Here is a 20,404-nt window from a genome sequence, read left to right as displayed (position 1 = left end):
TTTTGGTGGTGAACTGGAGATAAGAGTCTCATAACCTATAAAGTACTAAAATCATATTATTAAAAGTAATGTACTTATTTTATTCATTAAAGAAATGAAATATAAAGTAAAAAGAAATATAAAAACTGAGTGTAAGATGTAGAAAAAATAAAGTTCAATTGTATTAATTAAAAATACAAAGATATTACTAAAGTTGCACATCATTTAATAGGAAATTTACTTAAATGTAAAAACTTTAACAGTAAATGACCTGATACTAACTTAAAAATCAAATTCATAATTATAAACTATGATGAAAATGAAGTAACTCATAATGTGGCTAAATAATAACAATGTAAAACATATGAATAAAAAGTAAAGCCATGTGGAAAGTTTATAGTGATCATCATCTATTTTAAGTGAATCTGTTATTTAATGAGTCCTGTTTTAGCCACAAAACACCATCATTTTGACTATTCAAAAATTTGCAACCAATTTAAAATGGTCAATTATGGAATTTAGTTTGACATTAGTACAAAGCAACACAAAGTTCCTTCCACTTATAAAAATGAGAAATTGGAATTATTACCTGATGAACAATTTTGCTGAATGCTTCTTGAAGTTTTCCATGAATGGTGGATAGTTTTTTTGCATCCCGATTAGCTTCATGAATAGGAATAAGTACTTTATAAACCTCATTGACTGCTTCATACATGCCAGCCTATAAAAATAACATTTAAAGCATTGCTTTCTTTTATATCAATAAGAAAGTACAACAATTTATACACAATAAATTGTATACATAATTTATAAATTCACAATATTTCTATTAAGACAATACCACAATTGAAGCTGGGCACTGGTGCTCATGCTGGGTATAATCCTAGCTACTAAGGAGGCTGAGATCTGAGGATCATGGTTCCAAGCCAGCCTGAGCAGGAAAGTCTGTGAGACTCTTATTTCCAACAAACCACTCAGAAAACCGGAAGTGGAGTTGTGGCTCATGTGGTACAGTGCTAGTCTTGAGCTGAAGAGCTGAGGGACAGCACCCAGGCCCAAAGTTCAAGTCCCATGACCAACAACAAGAAAAAAACACAAAAAACCCACCAAAATGTGACAATTGGAGGTTTTCCAATAGGACATAAAAATAGCAGTATAAATTTTCAACTGTTATGTCTTTTAACAAAAAATTTTTAGATAATGTATCATCTCTAGCTTTGTATATATGCAAGTAGTATGTAATATTACATACACATATATGTATATATAAATACATATACATATATGTATATTTCTATAGAATACACAGAAATATATATTTATATATAATGGGAAGAGGATATTCTGCTTCTTTCTTTTTGTTGGTTGTGGGGCTTGAACTCTGGGCTTGGGTGTTGTCCTTCAGCTCTTCTGCTCGAGGCTAGTGCTCTACCACTTGAGCCACAGTGCCAATTCTGGTTTTCTGAGTGGTTTATTGGAGATAAAAGTCTCATAGCCTTTCCTGCCTGGGCTAGCTTTGAACCTGTATCATCAGATCTCAATCTCCTGAGTACCTAGGATCACAGGTGTAAGCCACCACACCTGACTAGAATATTCTGATTCTATCTACACTATATTACTTCACTAAGGTAAATTAAATATGTATATGTGTATGTATAATTATTTAATCATATTAACCTTTCAGAAACTAATTCTGAGTAGAATAAAATAAATCTAATTATTATACTTATCACAGATACTCAATTCACCTATTATCAGATAACCTGTAGTCTCTTATAAAATTAAAATAATTCACTTTTCCAAAATATTTAGTTGGCAAAGTAAACTTTTATTAGAAGTATTCAAGCCAGGTATTGGTGGCTCACGCCTTTAATCCTAGCTATTTCACGAAGCTGGGAATCTGAGAATCACAGTTCAAAGCCAGCCAGGACAAAAAAGTACCCTTGAGACTCTTATCTCCAACAAACTACTCAAAAAAGCTGAAGTGGCACTGTGGCTCAAGGGGTAGAGAACTAGCCTTAAACACAAAGAGGGGGCTGGGAAGGTGGCTCAGTGGTAGAGTGCTTGCCTTGCATAAGGCCCTGGGTTTGATTCCTCAAGCACCACATAAGCAGAAAAAGCTGGAAGTGGTGCCGTGGCTCAAATGGTAGAGTGCTAACCTTGAGCTGAAGAGCTGAGGGACAGCACCTAGGCCCAAAGTTCAGGCCCCATGACCAGCAAAAACAAACGAACAAAAACACAAGGAGGTTCAGGGACAGTGCCCAGGCCCTGAGTTCAAGTCCCAGGATTAGAAAAAAAAATCTATTCAAAACATCTTGAATTAAATATACACATACACACACATATATACTTATTTTGTGTGTGCTGGTCCTGGGACTTGAACTCAGGGCCTACATGCTGTCCCTTAGCTTTAATGCCCACGGCTAACACTATTATTTGAGCCACAACTCCATTTCTGGCTTTTTGTTGGATAACTGGAGATAAGACTCTCTTGCTTAGGCTGGCTTTGAACCTTGATCCACAAATCTCAGCCTCCTGGGTAGCTAGAATTGCAGTCTTGAGCCACTAGTGCCCGGCTTACAAGAGTATCTTTAAGGAATAATGTAGCTGAAATAGTGAAATACATTTGAAGAAACTAAAATGTCCAATAATTCTTTTAATTAAAATCAGATTAGCTGAAAAAAATTCATTAATTATGTAACACATAGATTATATATACCAGAGTTACATATGAAAAGAATGAAATATCTTAACATAGGACACTGTCAACCAAACTAAATGCAACAGTGTGAATTATTAAAATAACACAAATACACAGATATTTAAATATTCCATCAATAGCAAAAACTTTTTTTCTCATCTCAGTTTAGGGGAGGAAGTGAACTTTGGTAATTTATCTTCTAAATCTATGTACTTAGCCAATGCATTGCTAGAAAGAGGTAAAGCCCAGAGGGGGAAAGAAAATAACCAATTTCCAGTGGGGAAGCAGAGCAGCACTCTATGTTATCTCAAGCTTCCCTCTTACTTTCATAACTTTAGTGTCTCTTAAATCTTGATACTGGAATACTAAACAGTAAGTAGAAAAATCAGAGAATGTTGGTGAAGCTATCCACATAATCCACAGAATTTCAGCTATCTTTTCCTTCTAAAATAAACATCCTAGTATATTCTACTTGATTGTCTCACATACAGGTGGGAAGGAATAAAGATTAGGGTTGTATAATGGTAGGGCAGTCAGACAAGAGATCCAGAAAAGTCCCTGAGACTCTATCTCCAATAGTGGCTCTGTGTTCAAGTGGTAGAGCACTAGCTTTGAGCTGAAGAGCTCAGGGACAGCTCCTAGGACCAGTTCATAAAGTTCCTGACAGATAAGATCCAGGATATAGGGGAGCTCTATGTGGAGTCTTTTGAGGTCCAAAGTAGTTGAACAAGTTTACACTCCCACCAACAATGCAGTAGGGTTCCCTTCTGCCACATTCCCTCCAGCATCTGTTGTTATTAGGGTTCTTGATTATAGCCATTCTAACTGGGGTGAGGTGATATCTCAGTGTTGTTTTGATTTGCATTTCTTTTATGGGCTAGGGAGGTTGAGCACTTCTTCATGTGTCTATTGGCCATCCTTCTTTCCTCTTCAGAGAAGTTTCTCTGTAAGTCTTTAGCCCACTTATTTATTGGGCAGTTGTTTCTTTGAGGATTTGTTGTTGGGGGATTTGATTTTTTGAGTTTCAGGTATATTTTAGATGAGACCCTTGTCCATTGTATGGCTAGTGAAGATCTCCCAATCCGTGGACTTTCTATTAATCTTGCTAGCTATGTCCTTTGCCGGCAATCCCAGTTGTCCAACCTTTCTTTGATTTGTTGTGTTTCTGGGTCTCTATTAAGAAAATTTCAGCCTATGCCAAGGAGACCTAGGGTTTCTCCTATTCTGTCCTGTAATGTTTTCAGTGTGTCTGCTTTGACTCCGAGGTCTTTGATCTATTTGGAGTTGATTCTGGTGCAGGGTGATATATAAGGATCTAGCTTTAGTTTTCTACAAGTGATTTACCAATTTTTCCAGCACCATTTACTGAAGAGGCTGTCTTTCTTCCATTCTATTTTTTTAGCTCCCTTATCGAAGATTAGATGGCTATATGTCTGTGGGTTCATTTCTGGGTTTTCAATTCTATTCCATTGGTCCTGAGGTCTGTTCTTGTGCCAGTACCAAGCTATTTTGATTACTATGGCTTTGTAGTAGAGTTTGAAATTTGGTATTGATATTCCTCCAGCACTGTTCTTTATGCTAAGGATTGTTTTTGCTATTTGGGGACTTCCTTTTTTTTTTTTTTTTTTTTTTTTTGGTCGGTTGTGGGGCCTGTACTCTGGGCCTGGGCGCTGTCCCTTAGCTCTTCAACTCCAGGCTAGCACTCTACCCCTTGAGCCACAGCGCCACTGCCGGCTTTTTCTGCTTATGTGGTGCTGAGGAATCGAACCCAGGGCCTCATGTATGCAAAACAAGCACTCTACCACTGAGCCACCTTCCCGGCCCCTATATGGGTTTTTTTATTGTTCCATATGAATTTGTGGATTGCCTCTTCTACTTCCTTGAAGAATGAGGTTGGAATATTGATAGGTATCACACTGAATTTGTAGATAGCCTTGGGAAGTATTGCCATTTTCACGATGTTGATCCTTCCAATCCAGGAGCATGGGAGGTTTTTCCACTTTCTAAGTTTTGTTTTGATTTCCTTTTCCAGGTTTTTAAAGTTTTCATCATAGAGGTCCTTCACTTCTTTGGTTACCTTAATTCCTAGGTATTTTATTTTTTTTGTGGAGCTATTACAAATGGAGTTGCTTTCCTGATTTTAGCCACGCTTTTCTCATTGTTGGCATACAGAAAAGCCATTGACTTTTTTTTTGGTCAGTCATGGGGCTTGAACTCTGAGCCTGGGCGCTGTCCCTCAGCTCTCAGCTCAAGGCAAGCACTCTACCGCTTGAGTCACAGCGCCACTTCCGGTTTTCTAGTGGTTTATTGGAGATAAGAGTCTCACAGACTTTCCTGCCCGGGCTGGCTTTGAACCACGATCCTCAGATCTCAGCCTCCTGAGTAGCTAGGATTACAGGCGTGAGCCACTGGTGCCTGGCAGCCATTGAATTTTGAGGGTTAATTTTATACCCTGCTACTTTGCCAAAGTTTTGAATCAGCTCAAGTAACTTGGGAGTGGAGTGTGTGGGATTTTTTTAAATACAAGATCATGTCATCTGCAAAGAGGGAGAGTTTTACTTCATCTTTCCCTATTTGGATCCCTTTTATGTTTGCATCTTATCTTATTGTTGTAGCTAGGTATTCTAATACTAAATTAAAGAGAAGTAGAGAGAGTGGACATCCTTGTCTTCTTCCTGAGTTAAGAGGAAATGGCTTTAGTTTTTCACCATTAAGTATAATGCTGGCTGTGTGGGGCATTTACCCGAATGATCACAAACAAGACCATACTAAAGCTACCAGCACAATTATGTTTATTACAGCATTATTTACCATAGCTAAGATATGGAACCAACCCAGATGCCCCTCAGTAGATGAATGGATCAAGAAAATGTGGTATGTATACACAATGGAATTCTATGCCTCCATCAGAAAGAATGACATTGCCCTGTTTGTTAGGAAATGGAAAGACTTGGAAAAAATTATATTAAGTGAAGTAAATCAGGCCCAAAGAAACGTAGGTCCTATGTTTTCCCTTATTTGCAATAACTAGCATATGTCTGAGACAAGCAGAAACAGTCAGATGAGTTGATGTTAGGTGAAATGAACCCCCAAATAAAGACTCAAATGTTTTTTTCTTCTTGCTATTGTTTCTAACATATTTATAAGATATTTTTCTTTGTTGCTTTGTATGTCCCTCCCCCATGGTATAACTCCTGTTTTCACTGTATTTGATGTTGCTGTAATTTGTGGAGGGAAAGGGAAAAAATAAATTGTTTAAATAGGGATACAGGTGGACTCATTGCAACAATGAGATGTACAAATCCTTATGTTGAAAAATAAACTTTACAACTTTGGCGTGGGCGGCGGTGGGAGGGGGATGGGAAAGGATGGCAAGGGGAAACAAAGGAGGAGGCAACAATGCTTGATAAGAAATGTACTCATTAGCCGGGCGCTGGTGGCTCACGCCTGTAATCCTAGCTACTCAGGAGGCTGAGATCTGAGGATCACGGTTCAAAGCCAGCCCGGGCAGGAAAGACTGTGAGACTCCTATCTCCAATAAACCACCAGAAAACTGGAAGTGGCGCTGTAGCTCAAGTGGTAGAGCGCTAGCCTTGAGCTGAAGAGCTGAAGGACAGCGCCCAGGCCCAGAGTTCAAGCCCCACGAACAACAACAACAACAAAAAAGAAATGTACTCATTACCTTGCTCATGTAATTGTAACCCCTCTGTAGGTATTTTCACAATTAAAAAAAAAATCATGAGGAGAAGAAGAAGAAGAAAAAAAAGATCCAGGATATTAAGATGTGGTGGCCATCACTTTGTGGGCCTCAGAACAATATATCTACCCTACTGGAAAGAAGAATTTCCATTTCATCCAGTAGAAAAAAGCTGTGCTTATGCCAAGTCATTCTCCCCAAACACAACTTAAATTGATTAATTTTATTTTATTTTTTTATTAACTGTATTTTTTTGTCTTTCCTTTTTTGGTACTGGGAATCGAACCCAGGAAGTTGCACTTGCTAGTTAAGCGCTTTGCCACTGAGCTACATCTCAGCCTTATTTTGTTCTTTTTAAAATTTAAAATACAAGGCTCCCGCTTATAATCCTAGTTAATCAGTAGGCTCAGATCTGAGGTTTGAAGCCAGCCCTGGCAAGGATGTCTGGAATATCCTTATCTCTAATTAACTACCAAAAAGCTGGAAGGGGAACTTCAGCTCAAGTGGTAGAGATATAGCCTGGAGCAAAAAGCTCAGAACAGCACCCAGGCCCTGAGTTCAAACCCAAGACTGGCACAAAAACAAAGAAGCACCAGGAAAACAACAAACAAACAAAATATGTATCTGTGTTCATATGTATGTACAGGGATATATGTACAGGGCTTTACGCTCTTAATTGGCTTTTACAACTCAAGGCTGGCACTCTACCACTTGAGCCATACCCCCACATTTTTTTGGTCGGTCATGGGTCTTGAACGCTGGGCCTAGGCGCTGTTCCTGAGTTCTTCAACTCAAGGTTAGCACTCTACCATTTGAGCCCCACAGCCACTTCCCTCCCACTTTTTTTTGGCTGTCTAGCTGGGAATAGTCTCTGGACTTTTCTGCTTGGCTGGCTTTGACTGGGATCCATAGATCTCAGCCTCCTGAGAAGCTAGGATTATAGGTATGAGCCATCAGAGACTCACCTTTTTGTGGTACGTTTTGTGAACCCCCCCAAAATCTACATAAACAAGGGGAAGTAATGAATTATTAACATAAAAGAGTGAGCAGACATGCATATATAGAGAAAAATATTTTCCTAGATAGCTTTAGAAGTATTTAAAGGAAAAGCATGGTCATTAGGCAGAAAACACAGATATACATGCTAATGATAATTCAGAGGTATAAAACTTAAGGAAGAGAATGAAAAAAAGTCATCTACCATTGAGAAAGAAGCAGCTGCTTGCTCCAGTAATCCCACAAGTCCTGATTCAGTAAAGTACTTTCCAGAGCAGATACCTTCTTCATCTGGAGATACCACATCATCTGAGACTGCGGATTCTTCTAAAACATTAGATGAAATATTCTAGGGAAAACAAATTGAAAAGGCTTGTGAAATGGAATTTCCAATAATGAAAAATATATAGGAAAAGTCAACTGAAAATCAAATACAGCTCTTAGCTTAGCCTGGCATGGTAGGGCATAGCTGCAATCCTAGCATTTGGAAGGTGGTAACAGGAAGATCATAATTTCCAGGGCAGCCTAGGCTACAAAGTAACTTCTGGGCCAGCTTTGACAACATGATAAGATCCTGTCAAAAACAATCACCAAAACGACAATAATAAAAAGACCTTCATACCACACACTAAAAAAACAAAAGCTGGGTGCTGGTGGCTCATGCCTTTAATCCTAGCTACTAAGGAGGCTGAGCTCTGAGGATTGTGGTTCAAAGTCAGCTCCCGCAGGAAAGTCCGTGAAACTCCTATCTCCAATTAACCACCAGAAAACCGGAAGTGGCTCTGTGGCTCAAGTGGTAGAGCGCTAACCTTGAGCTGAAGAGCTGAGGGATAGCGCCCAGGCCCAGAGTTCAAGCCCCACAGACCAACAACAACAACAAAACAACAAACAAACAAACACCTCCCCCCCCAAAAAAAAACCTATTAGATGACCTTAAGCAAGGGAAGTAGCTCTGCAGTAGAATGCATGCTTATTTATGTGTGAGCTCCTAAATTTGATCACTACTGTAACAGATAAAACTCCAAAACCATTTTTCCTTGTGCTGGTAGTCAGGCGTGAAGTTAAGGTCTGGATGCTATATCCCTTATCTTTTTTGTTCAAGTGGCATTCTACCACTTGAACCATAGCTCTACTTCTGGCTTTTGGTGGCTAATTGCAGGAACAAGTTGCACCGACTTTCCTGCCCAGTTACTGACTGTACAACCATCTATTAAATGGATTGATTGATTGTCTTTTCTGTTTTGGTATTGAGAATTAAATCCAGGATCTTGTGCTTGCTGGGAAAGTGCTTTTGCACTGAGCTACATCCCAGCTCTCATTTACCAACTTCAGAAGTAGGTCTAACATTTTTGTGTGTGTGTACTGGTATCTAGATCAGAGTTGTAAGTATTTTCTTTTGAGTAATTACCCATGATGCAACCTGTTTTCAGACTTTAATTTCTTTTTTTTTTTTTTTTTTTTTTTTTTGTCGGTCGTGGGGGCTTGAACTCTGGGCCTGGGCGCTGTCCCTCAGCTCTTCAGCTCAAGGCTAGCGCTCTACCACTTGAGCTATAGCGCCACTTCCGGTTTTCTAGTGGTTTATTGGAGATAGGAGTCTCATGGTCTTTCCTGCCCGGGCTGGCTTTGAACCACGATCCTCAGATCTCAGCCTCCTGAGTAGCTAGGATTACAGGCGTGAGCCACCAGCGCCCGGCAAGTTTTAATTTCTTTAAAGGGGAACACAAGTGTGCATAGTGGCACACACTTGTAATTTCAGTACTCAGGAGGAAGAGGCTCAAGAACCAGGAGTTTGAGGCTAGCCTGGGTGACACAGCAAGTCCCAGGCCAATCTAAGCTACTTAGTAAGACCCTATTTAAAAAAAAAAAAAAAAGTAAAACAAAAAAGTAAATAAAAACTTGAACTTAGAAAATAACCAAATTATTCTAGATTTACCCTTCAATTTTTGTTTTTAGTTTTGCCTAAAACTAATCAATATTAATTGGGGATTTGTATTAGCTGAGTCTATAAAAAACATTTAGTTTTTAGATAATTGATAACTTGCTTTCTACATTGATATAATCAGAATACATTACATTCACATTCATCCAAATTTGTAATACCTCAAAAAGTTTGGAGAGAAACAAAGAATTTAACTAGCAAGCCAAAGATATATATTCCTACCATATAGTAAACTATCATCTTAGTCATGGTATTATTATAGTTTATATAAAAGAATGTTAAAAAAAGTATGTTAAATAAAAGCAAATTAAGAGTTTTAAGTGGAATTTTTATTAACATGTAGCTATGGGCAGGAAGGGAGAATTGGTACATATGTTAATTTGTTGAAGTATGCTATTCATTTTACTATACACGTACCTTATGTTATATACTTAAATATACACAAGAAAATTAATAAAAAATAGTTTTAAATGCTGGGTGCTGGTGACTCATGCCTGTAATATTAGCTACTAAGGAGGCTGAGATCTGAGGATCTTGGTTCAATGGCATCTTAGATGGGAAACTAACCACCAAGAAAGCCAGAAGTGGAGCCTTGGCTCAAGTGGTAGAGTGTTAGCCTTGAGCATAAAAGCTCAGGGACAGTGTCCAGGCCCTGAGTTCAAACCCCAGGATTGGCAAAAACAAAACAAAACAAAACAAAAGTTTTGACTATAAATTCTACTTTGAGTGTCCTGCAGTTTTTAAGTCTATGACTGATTACAAAGTAATAAAAAGGTAAATAGAAAAATTACACATAGCATTGATAGATAACTCAGAGGTAAAGAACTATGGAGAGAAAATCAAGAAGAAATAACTTAAAAAATGTATTGATGAAGCAACTGGTATTCTAAGAAGAGTTCATTCAACTGTTATCAGGAAAGCTAGGCTGGAAGGCTCTCTAGCTTTGTCAGTGAGGAAGGCTTAAGTCAGAGTCGGTAAGATAAATACCCAGAAAGAAAGCAATCTTAAAGTGGTTTCCTATACATATCGGCTAATAGATTTGCAAGCTAAAAGTAGAATCCCATGGGAATGATACATACAAAATAAAAAATTGAAATTAAAAAAAATGTACTGATGACCCAAGCATGGTGAAGGCTAGAAGGATCACAGTTTGAGAACAATCTGAGGAAAAGTTTGGCACATTCTCAATTCAAACAATAAAAAGCTGAACATGGAGGTGTGTACCTGTCATTCTAGCTATGTAGGAGAACTGTAGTCCACACATAAATGAATGACCTTATCTCAAAAATACCCAAAGCAAAAAGGGCTGGGACATGGCTCAAAGGTGGAACACCTGCTGAGCAAGCAACAAGACCCTGAGTACAAACCTTAGTACCACACCTCAAATTGCACTGATGGATTAAAAAAAAAACTTTAATGATTAAGACAATATAAATATTGTTAATTTACCTCAAAAAACACTGGCCTGGCTGGGAAGGTGGTAGAGTGCTTGCCTTGAATGCATGAGGTCTTGGGTTTGATTCCTCAGCACCACATAAGCAGAAAAAGCCACAGTGGTGCTGTGGCTCAAGTGGTAGAGCGCTAGCCTTGAGCTGCAGTGCTAAGGGACAGCGCCCAGGCCCAGAGGTCAGGCCCCATGACGAACCAAAGAAAAAGAAAAAGAAAAAGAAAAACATTGGCCTAAGTTTCTATACTTTCTTTATAAAAACAGAACTCTATAAACACCAGTGGATAAAAGTTAAAACCAAAAATGGACATATCTTGATTTTATGTAGTATCTGGCAGATTCCTACCTGAAATGTTACACATCCCACAGGAAGATATTTCCGGTCCTCCAGCATGCTCAAATACTCAGCAACAAGTGCTGCTGAGTGGACAAGGCATTGAGCAGCTTCAGCATGATTGCTTCGCTCTGAGTGCTTGCCAGCCATATTCTGCAACCAGGTTAATCGTAGATCTGGAGAGGTCTGGTATCCTTTGGCAATTCTAATTGGAACACAAATTGTTGCAATTAGCATATATTTTTCAAGCTTGTTCAAAGGTTATCTGGGCAAGTTTCTGCTGTTGCATACAAGCTATTATGACAAGTTTTTGAGGGGCATGAGTGTTACTGTGAGCCAGGTATTGGTGGCTCATACCTGTAATCCTAGCTACTCAGGAGGCTGAGATTTGAGGATCAAGTTCAAAGCCAGCCTGGGCAGAAAAGTCCCTGAGACTCTTATCTCCAATTAGCCACCAGAAAACCAGAAGTGGCACTGTGGCTCAAGTAGTAGAGTGCTCACCTTGAGCTGAAGAGCTGAGAGACAGCGCTCAGGCCCAGAGTTCAAGCTCTAAGACCGACCCAAAAAAAAAAAAGGAAAAAAAGAAGAGTCATTGTATATGTTTGAAAAGTAGTTGTGGCCCATGAAATGGATAATACCATTTTTTTGTTGAGTGAGGGAAAAAAGAGACATGCTGTATTAAAATATTGTCACTAAGGAAACTACCAGTAAAGGAAAAAGATATGAGAATTTATGAAAACAGATGTTTTATACTCAAAGAAGAAAAGACATATAAAAGTTTCATTATAGCACCTTCCTTTTAAAGAGAATGAAGTTCTTTTGTCTGTCTTTAACATATATGACAAAAATTATGAAGTTTTACTATTGTATTTATCAAGATTCAATAGGAATACACATTTCTCAAAATTTGTCCCTAGAAATACTATCTTTAATCATTAACTGTATTTGATATCAGGATAATGGTAAAATAATCACATACTATATTTTTTCCTCCTCCTCCTTTTTTTTTTTTTTTTTTTTTTGTGTGTGTGTGTGTGTGTGTGTGTAAGCACTAGGGCTTGAACTTAGTTCAGCTTTTTTGTTCATGGCTGGTGCTCTAAGCCATGCCTCTATTTCAAACTTTTGAGCTAGGATTACAGTCATCAGCCACTGTTGCTTGGCTATACCTCTTTCTTCTCCTCCTCCTTTTTCTCCTCTTTCTCCTTCTTTCTCCTCCTCCTCCTTCTTCTCTTCCTTTTCCTTCTTATTTTTTTGTCGGTCATGGGGCTTGAATTCTGGGCCTGAATGCTCTCCCTCAGCTCTTCAGCTCAAGGCTAGTGCTCTACCACTTGGGCCACTGTGCTACTCCCAGTTTTCTGAGTGGTTTATTGGAGATAAGAGTCTCACAGACTTTCCTGCCTAGGCTGGCTCTCGACTCTCAGATCTCAGCCTCCTGAATAGTTAGGATTACAGGCATGAGCCACTGGAACCCTGCTTATACTTTCTTCTTAAATAACTGCTTACATTTAAATTATAAGTTTGAGGCCTTCATAGAAGTTCAGGACCCAGGCCACCAAGATGTTAAATATGTGTTAGGGTTTTTAAAGAAATTTTCTTGCTTTTGTTATTTAAATATACTGCATACTTGAGGTACTAGATTCAATTCCTAGTACCGCAGGAAAAAAAGTATGAAAAAGTTATTCATGATTCCTAAAGAGGTGACAAAGAGGATCTAAATAATGTACCTAAGAAAGGCACATTTTCAGCTAGGCACTGGAGGCTCATGCCCATAATTCTAGCTACTAAGGAGGTTGAGATTTGGATGTTCAAGTTTGATATGAACCTGTCCAAAAGAGCTTGTGAAATTCCATCTCCCAAATAACCGCCTCTACTCCCCACACAAAACAGGGCTAGAGAAGTAGCTCAAGCAGTAGAGAGCCAGCTGACAAGCAAACTGAGCAGCCAGGAGGTCCTGACTCAAAACCCTGTTATCAGCAACAACAACAAAAAGTGCATTTTTCCTTTCAACTTACCATTTAAAAAATAACTTAATTAATCTGTATAATTTTTTTTCATCTAATGCCAGCTATGTGACTTATTAAGCCATTATACAAAATACTGGTAGATCAAACAATACCTGTACATTAGATCAATTAACATTTCAGGATCCTCCTGGTGTTCTTTCATTTTAACAGTATCAGAAAGAATCATATGGAGATTGAAAACCAGATCTTGAACCTGTAGAAGAAAATTATATAAAAAAGTTTATGTTTCATTCATCATAAGAACTAAATTAGTTTGGGAGATATTCAGCTAAACACCAAAAGATTTCAAAACTATATAATACCGATATAATTCTAAAGGGGTATGTTAAGGCATGGTAAGAGTCATAAAATAAATTACTTCCTCAGTAGACTACACTAGATTTCTTTTTCTTTTTTTTGTCGGTCATGGGGCTTTATCTCTGAGTCTGGGTGCTGTCCCTCAGCTCTTCAGCTCAAGGCTAGTGCTCTACTACTTGAACTGCACCACTTCCAGGTTCCTAATGGTTTACTGAAGATGTGTCTCATGTACTTTCCTGCTGGGGCTGGCTTTGAACTTTGAACTGTCATCCTCAGATCTCAGCCTCCTGAGTAGCTAGGATTACAGGAGTGAGCCACCTACGCCTGTCTTATTCCATTTCTTTTGTCTGGAAACAAGTAGAGCTATAAGTAGAAACAAACTATAGGAATGTAGGAAATATAAGAACACAAATAGAAAATTTCCTCCTAACATTTCTTTACTAAAAGGTAGCTTATAGTGCCGGGCGCTGGTGGCTAACGTCTAAAATCCTAGCTACTCAGGAAGCTGAGATCTGAGGATTGTGGTTCAAAGCCAGCCTGGGCAGGAAAGTCCATTAGAGTCTATCTCCAATTAATGATCAGAAAACCGGAAGTGGTACTGTGGCTCAAGTGGTAGAGGGCTTGCCTTGAGCTGAAAAGCTCAGGGACAGTGGCCAAGACCAGAGCTCAAGCCCGCAATGACATAAAAAAATAAAATAAAAGGTAGCTAATAGAAACTTTAGTTTTTGTTTTTTGTCAGTCATGGGCCTTGAACTCTGGGCCTGGATGCTGTCCCTCAGCTCTTCAGCTCAAGGCTACAGCCCTACCACTTGAGACAACGCCACTTCTGGCTTTTTCTGCTTATGTGGTGCTGAGGAATCGAACCCAGGGCCTCATGCATGCAAGGCAAGCACTCTACCACCCATCTTCCCAGCCCCAGAAACTTTAGTTTGTTAAGGTAAATTGCTTAGCTGGGCGCCAGTGGCTCACGCCTGTAATCCTAGCTACTCAGGAGGCTGAGATCTGAGGATTGCAGTTCAAAGCCAGCCCAGGCAGGAAAGTCCGTAAGACTCTTATCTCCAATAAGCCAATGGAAAACTGGAAGTGGCACTCTGGCTCAGGTGGTAGAGCATTTGCCTTGCTGAAGAGCTGAGGGACAGCGCCCAGGCCCAGAGTTCAAGCTCCACGACTGACGCGAGCACACGTGCTCGCATGTGCGCACACGTGCGCACGTGCACGCGCACACGCACGCGCGCGCGCACACACACACACACACACACAAAGGTAAATTGCTTGAGTAATACGTGGAAATGTTTCATAATAAAACTTTGTACTGTCTATTGTTTTATTTAGAAGAATGTACAGAAAAAAAGTACTGAAGCTACAATTTTAAAAAGAAAGAGTAAGCCAGGTGCTGGTGGCTCAATGCCAGTAATCCTAGGAAGCTGAGATCTGAGAAATTATGGTTCAAAGCCAGCATGGGCAAGCAAGTCTTAGAGACTCTTATCTCTAATTAACCACCAGAAAACAAGGAAGTGGTGCTGTGGCTCAAAATGTTGAGCACTAGCCTTGAGCACAAAAGTGCTCAGGCTCAGCTCCCAGGCCCTGAGTTCAAGCCTAATGGCCAACAACAACAAAAAGAGTAGCTTAATAACAGTAATAATTAAAAAAAAGGAAACAGTCTTCTTTGAGGCATATGACATGTGGATTCAAAAAAATACAAGGAATTAAGCCAGACACTGGTAGCTCCTGCCTGTAATCCTAGCTAATTAAGGAGGCTGAGATCAGAGGATTATGGTTCAAAGCCAGCCTGGGGAGGGAGGTCAGTGAGATTCTTATCTCCAATTAATCACCAGAAGGGGTGCTGTGGCTCAAAGTGGTAGAGTGCTAGTCTTGAGTGAAAGCGCTCAGGGATAGCTCCCAGCATCCCAGTTCAAGCCTCCTAACTGACAAAAAAAAGAAAAAAGAAAAGAAATACTCCAGCAAATTCAATCATCATCATCATTATCTGTAAAGTGCCTATTTAACAAAATAGAATTTTGAAAGTAGCATTAGAAAGTAGCAATTAAGAAAGTACCATTTCTGGGGGCTGGGAAGGTGGCCCAGTGGTAGAGTGCTTGCCTTGCATGCATGAGGCCCTGGGTTCGATTCCTCAGTACCACATAAGCAAAAAGCCGGAAGTGGCGCTGTGGCTCAAGTGGTAGAGCGCTAGCCTTGAGCTGAAGAGCTGAGGGACAGTGCCCAGGCCCAGAGTTCAGGCCCCACAACCGGACCCAAAAAAAAAAAAAAAAAAAAAAAAAAAAAAGAAAGTACCATTTCTGAGCTGGGAAGGTGGCTCAATGGTAGAGTGCTTGCCTTGCATGCATGAGGCCCTGGGTTCGATTCCTCAGCACCACATAAACAGAAAAAAAAAGCCGGAAGTGGCTCTATGGCTCAAGTGGTAGAGTGCTAGCCTTGAGCTGAAGAGCTGAAGGACAGCACCCAGGCCCAGAGTTCAGGCCCATGACCGGACCCCCCCCCCCCCACCAAAAAAAAATGAAAGTACCATTTCTGACCTGATCAGGAAATGTTGTTTCCCTCAATTCCAGATCTTCTTCAGCATATGTCAATATAGTCTTTAGAGAACGTCTTAAAAATTCTTCATTAAAATTCTGAGAGGTGCCCACCAAAGAGGAGAGTGACATTGTTACCTGCATCTTAACCCTGGCAAAGTTCTGCAACAGAGAAAATAACATGTCAATTTTTAACATAGGAAAATTTAAAGCAAAAATCAACTAGGATGGGGGTGGGGGATTTGTGGCTCATTGGTATACTGCTAAAACATACTATTTTTTTTCTTTTTGCTAGTCTTAGGGCCTGAACTTAGGGCTTGGACGCTATCTCTGAGCCTCTCTGTGCTCAAGGCTGCCGAGAGCTCTACCACTTAGCCACAGTGCCACTTTCAAGCTTTTTCTGAGTAATTTATTGGAGATAAGAGTCTCAGGGACTTTCCTGCCCAAGCTGACTTCAAACTGCAATCCTCAGATATGAGTCTCCTGAGTAGCTAGCATTATTAGGCATGAGCCACTGGTACCCAGCTTAACATGTACTTTTGAAAGTAATGAAATATAAACGTAAATCTTATCTTAGGAAGGAAATAAAACAACAATTTTGCTGAGTACTATGCTACTCAGGGATTGAATAAATGCTATGTGTTGAAGCTGAACCAGAAACTGCCTAGATCATTATGCTTATTTAGGGTATAGTATTATAAATAATGATATATCATTTTATAGATGAGGTAAAGGAGTTGACATCACTACTTTTTTTTCTTTTTTTGTCAGTGTGGGGCCTGAACTCTGGGCACTGTCCATCAGTTCTTCAGCTCAAGGCTCTACCACTTCAGCCATAGCCCGCTTGCGGCTTTTTCTGCTTATGTGGTGCTGAGGAATCGAATCCAGGGCCTCATGTCTGCAAGGCAAGTACTCTACCACTAAGCCATGGTCCCAGTCCCAATAAGGACTTTTTGAAGCTATCCATACAATATGAAATATCAAGACAGTATAAAAAGGGATGGAGTTCAGAAGCAGAATATTTGTGCAAGAGCCCTGGATTCTATCCCCAACATAGGAAAAAAAAATTTAAGACTAGATTTAAATATAAAAAAGCCTACATATTGCTCCAAATATGTATACATATATATTGCTCCATATATGTATGGTCCTGGAGCTTGAACTCAGGCCTGGGCACTATCCATGAGCTTCTTTGCTCAAGGCTAGCACTCTATCACTTGAGCCACAGAGATCTTTTTGTTTTTTTCTGCTTATGTGGTACTGAGGAATCGAACCCAGGGCTTCATGCATCCTAGGCAAGTGCTCTACCACTAAGCCACATTTTCAGTCCTAAGTGTTATACTTACATTCCCAATCTCAAAGTTTTGTCTCATGAGTAGGTACAGGGAGGCACTAGCATGAGACCTTATTGTACTGATGCTGCTGCTACAGTGTCGGAGAAGCCGGAGACATAAATCAGCACATTGCTCTGTCTCTTCTTCAAACAAGAGTTCAGGGAACTATAAAAACAAAACAAAACTGAATTTACATGATAAAAGTTTCAGAGATATGCTAATAACCTGAATTTAAAATCTGGTAGGTTAGCCCAGAAATTAAAATGGCTAAGAAATAATGTTAACTAATGGTTAAAAGACAGATTCAAATACTTGTGGGTTCAAATACTGAAGATATCACTTAAATGTTAACAATGTGATCTTGTACGCATTTTCTTATCTATAAAATAGGCTTGATAATATTATACACATGGGATAATTATATGGCTTCCATCAGATAATGTATAAAACCACAAGACAGTAACTAACATATAAGAATTCTAGCACGGGAAGTGGCATTTTGGTCAAGTAGTAGAGTGCTTGCCTAGAGCTGAAGAGCTGAGGGACAGCGCCCAGGCCCAAAGTTCAAGCCCCACAACTGACAAAAAAAAGAATTGTAGCACGGTACTGGCGGCTTATGCCTGTAATCCTAGCTATTCAGGAGACCTGTAAAATGAGGTTTGAAACTAGCCCACCAGAAAAGTCTGAGAGACTACGTCTGTAATAAGTCAGCAAAAGCCTATCTGGAGACAGGATTCAAGTGGTAAAGTGCCAAAAGTGTGAGAGAGAAAAAAAAACCAAGAGTGTAAGGCACCAAACTCAAACTCCAATACTAGTGCACACACAATTTTATTTATTTATATTTTTTTGTCGGTTGTGGGGCTTGGATTCTGGGCCTGGGCTCTTCAGCTCAAGGCTAGCGCTCTACCACTACTTCTGGCTGTTTCTGTATGTGGTGCTGAGGAATCGAACCCAGGGCTTCATACATGAGAGGCAAGCTCTCTACCACTGAGCAACCTTCCCAGCCTAACACACATTCTTTTTTTTTTTTTTTGGTCGGTCGTAGGGCTTGAACTCTGGACTTCGGTGCTATCCATGAGCTCTTCAGCTCAAGGCAATCTCTCTACCTCTTGAGCCACTGTGCCACTTCTGGTTTTCTGGTGATTAATTGGAGATAAGAGTCTCATGAAGGACTAGGAAGGTGGCTCAAAGCCACCAGTGCCCAGCCACAAAAATTTTTTTAATCAATATTTTTATTAAAGAATAGTAAAGCCAGATGCAGGTGGCTCACGCCTGTAATCTTAGCTACTCAGGAGGCTGAGATCTTAGGATCACTGTTCATACACAGCTGCAGCAAAGAAAGTCCATGACACTCTTTATCTCCAATTAACCACTAGAAAACTGGAAGTAGCACTGTGGCTCAAGTGGTAAAGTGCTTACCCTGAGCTGATGAAGAGCTCAGAGACAGTGCCAAGGCCCAGAGTTCAAGCTGCAGGACTGACAAAAAAAAAAAAAGGAAGTATTTTCACTGGTTAAATTTCATCACCATTTCTGCGTTCCATCTTGTAGATAAACTAGTTACCCCAAAATTCAAAAATAAAATATCCATAAGAACATAAACATAGGAATTAAAATACTTAAATAGTTGAACAAACAAATACCTTTATTTTTTTCACCATAGAGTAAGTTAATTTCAGTGAGTTGAATTTTTTTTTTTTTTGGTGCCAATCCTGGGACTTAGACTCAGGGCCTGGATGCTGTCCCTGAGCTTTTATGCTCAAGGATAGTGCTCTACCTCTCAAGCCACAGCTCCCACTTCTAGCTTTTTGGGAGTTAATTGAAGATGAGAGTCTCACAGACTTTCCTGCCTAGGCTGGCTCTGAACCAAGACCCTCAGCTTTCAGCCTCCTGAGTAGGTAGGATTATAGGTGTGAGCTACCAGCACCTGGTTACATACTAAATTAATAATCAATTGAGTTAACAAGGAATAGACAAAATGGGTTTAGCCTCTAAACTCATAATACCTATGATCTCAACAGTCAGGAAACAAAGGAAACAGACAGGACAAGATTAAAAATCCCACACACTATTAAGCTCAGCTATTAATTTCCAGTCCTTTTCCATGTCAAAATGACTAATTTTTCTCAGACCAGAAACTAGTTTAAAATGATTCTTAAAATTGGGAAATCCCTAGAGGGAGGCAGAAGGCAGTGGGGAATCAAGGGTCTTAAGGTCATTGTTAGAATTTTAAATACATATATGGTAACTAATGAATGTGTCAAATGAACTTAGACAATGTTAAAAGGAAAGCAAAGCAAGACAAGATTAGTTACAAAAGGACCTACCTTTGAAACCAGGGCTCTCTGTGTGGCAAAACAGTGTTGTAGATAAACAGCACTTTGATTACAGGCCATGCTGTGGAGTAGCACTTTGAGCACCCCACCAAGAATGCTCTCTTTGGATTCTGTTACAGAAACAGTCTAAAATTGAAAAATAAATACATAAAACAGACATATACCTGTAAGTTGGCTGGGAGAGTATAAAATATGTATAAAAAAGTGAATTTTAATAGGTATGGAAAAATAACACTTGAACTAAGAAGACTTTAAGAACAGGCTGAACAGGATTTGGATAAAAGAAAAAAGTGGGTTGGGAATGTGGTTTAGTGGTAGAGTGTTTGCCTAGCATGCATGGAGTCCTGGGTTTGATTCTTCAGTGCCACATAAACAGAAAAACTCGGAAGTAGCACTGTGGCTTAAGTGGAGGAGGAGGAGGAGGAGGAGGAGGAGGAGGAGGAGGAGGAGGAGGAGGAGGAGGAGGAGGAGGAGGAGGAGGAGGAGGGAGGGAGGGGGAGGAGGAAGAGGGAGGGAGGGGGAGGAGGAGGAGGGAGGGGGAGGAGGAGGGAGGGGGAGGAGGAAGAGGAGGAGGAGGAAAAAGTGGATGGAATTTAAGAGAAAATAGAGATGCAAGAAAGCATAAGGTATGTTCTAGGAAAAATGGTAAATAAACAGAAGTAACTTGAGAGTCATATAGAAAGCAACTAGAGATAAGGTTGAAAAACTAGAGTGATGCCTTACAGAGAATGTTAGCATATCAATAACAATTCTTTTCTTCTTCGTGTAACAGAAATCCTAGATTTTAGCTGG

At 39.7% G+C, this 20,404-nt stretch overlaps 1 protein-coding gene across 17 annotated transcripts in view; it reads right to left on the bottom strand.

The window, feature by feature from the left end:
• Window positions 1–20,404, bottom strand: part of Dock7 (dedicator of cytokinesis 7) — a 205,216-nt gene that overhangs the window by 43,355 nt on the left and 141,457 nt on the right. For all 17 annotated transcript variants that reach the window (XR_011368959.1, XR_011368960.1, XR_011368961.1 and 14 more), the window contains 7 exons: window positions 19,604–19,738; window positions 17,292–17,444; window positions 15,949–16,107; window positions 13,210–13,310; window positions 11,106–11,298; window positions 7,579–7,722; window positions 569–700 (listed from right to left, as the gene is read on the bottom strand). Coding sequence is in view for 6 of the 17 variants with exons in the window: in XM_070008950.1 (XP_069865051.1) it covers window positions 569–700; window positions 7,579–7,722; window positions 11,106–11,298; window positions 13,210–13,310; window positions 15,949–16,107; window positions 17,292–17,444; window positions 19,604–19,738 (1,017 nt within the window). In the remaining 11 variants the exon portion in view is untranslated. The remainder of the gene's footprint in view (window positions 1–568; window positions 701–7,578; window positions 7,723–11,105; window positions 11,299–13,209; window positions 13,311–15,948; window positions 16,108–17,291; window positions 17,445–19,603; window positions 19,739–20,404) is intronic.

Source organism: Dipodomys merriami, unplaced genomic scaffold (genome assembly GCF_024711535.1).
Source record: "Dipodomys merriami isolate MVZ:Mamm:240054 unplaced genomic scaffold, mDipMer1.0.p SCAF_71, whole genome shotgun sequence".
Lineage (NCBI taxonomy): Eukaryota > Metazoa > Chordata > Mammalia > Rodentia > Heteromyidae > Dipodomys > Dipodomys merriami.
The sequence above is the reverse complement of the archived record's forward strand: the minus strand, read 5'-3'. Positions and strand labels throughout refer to the sequence as shown.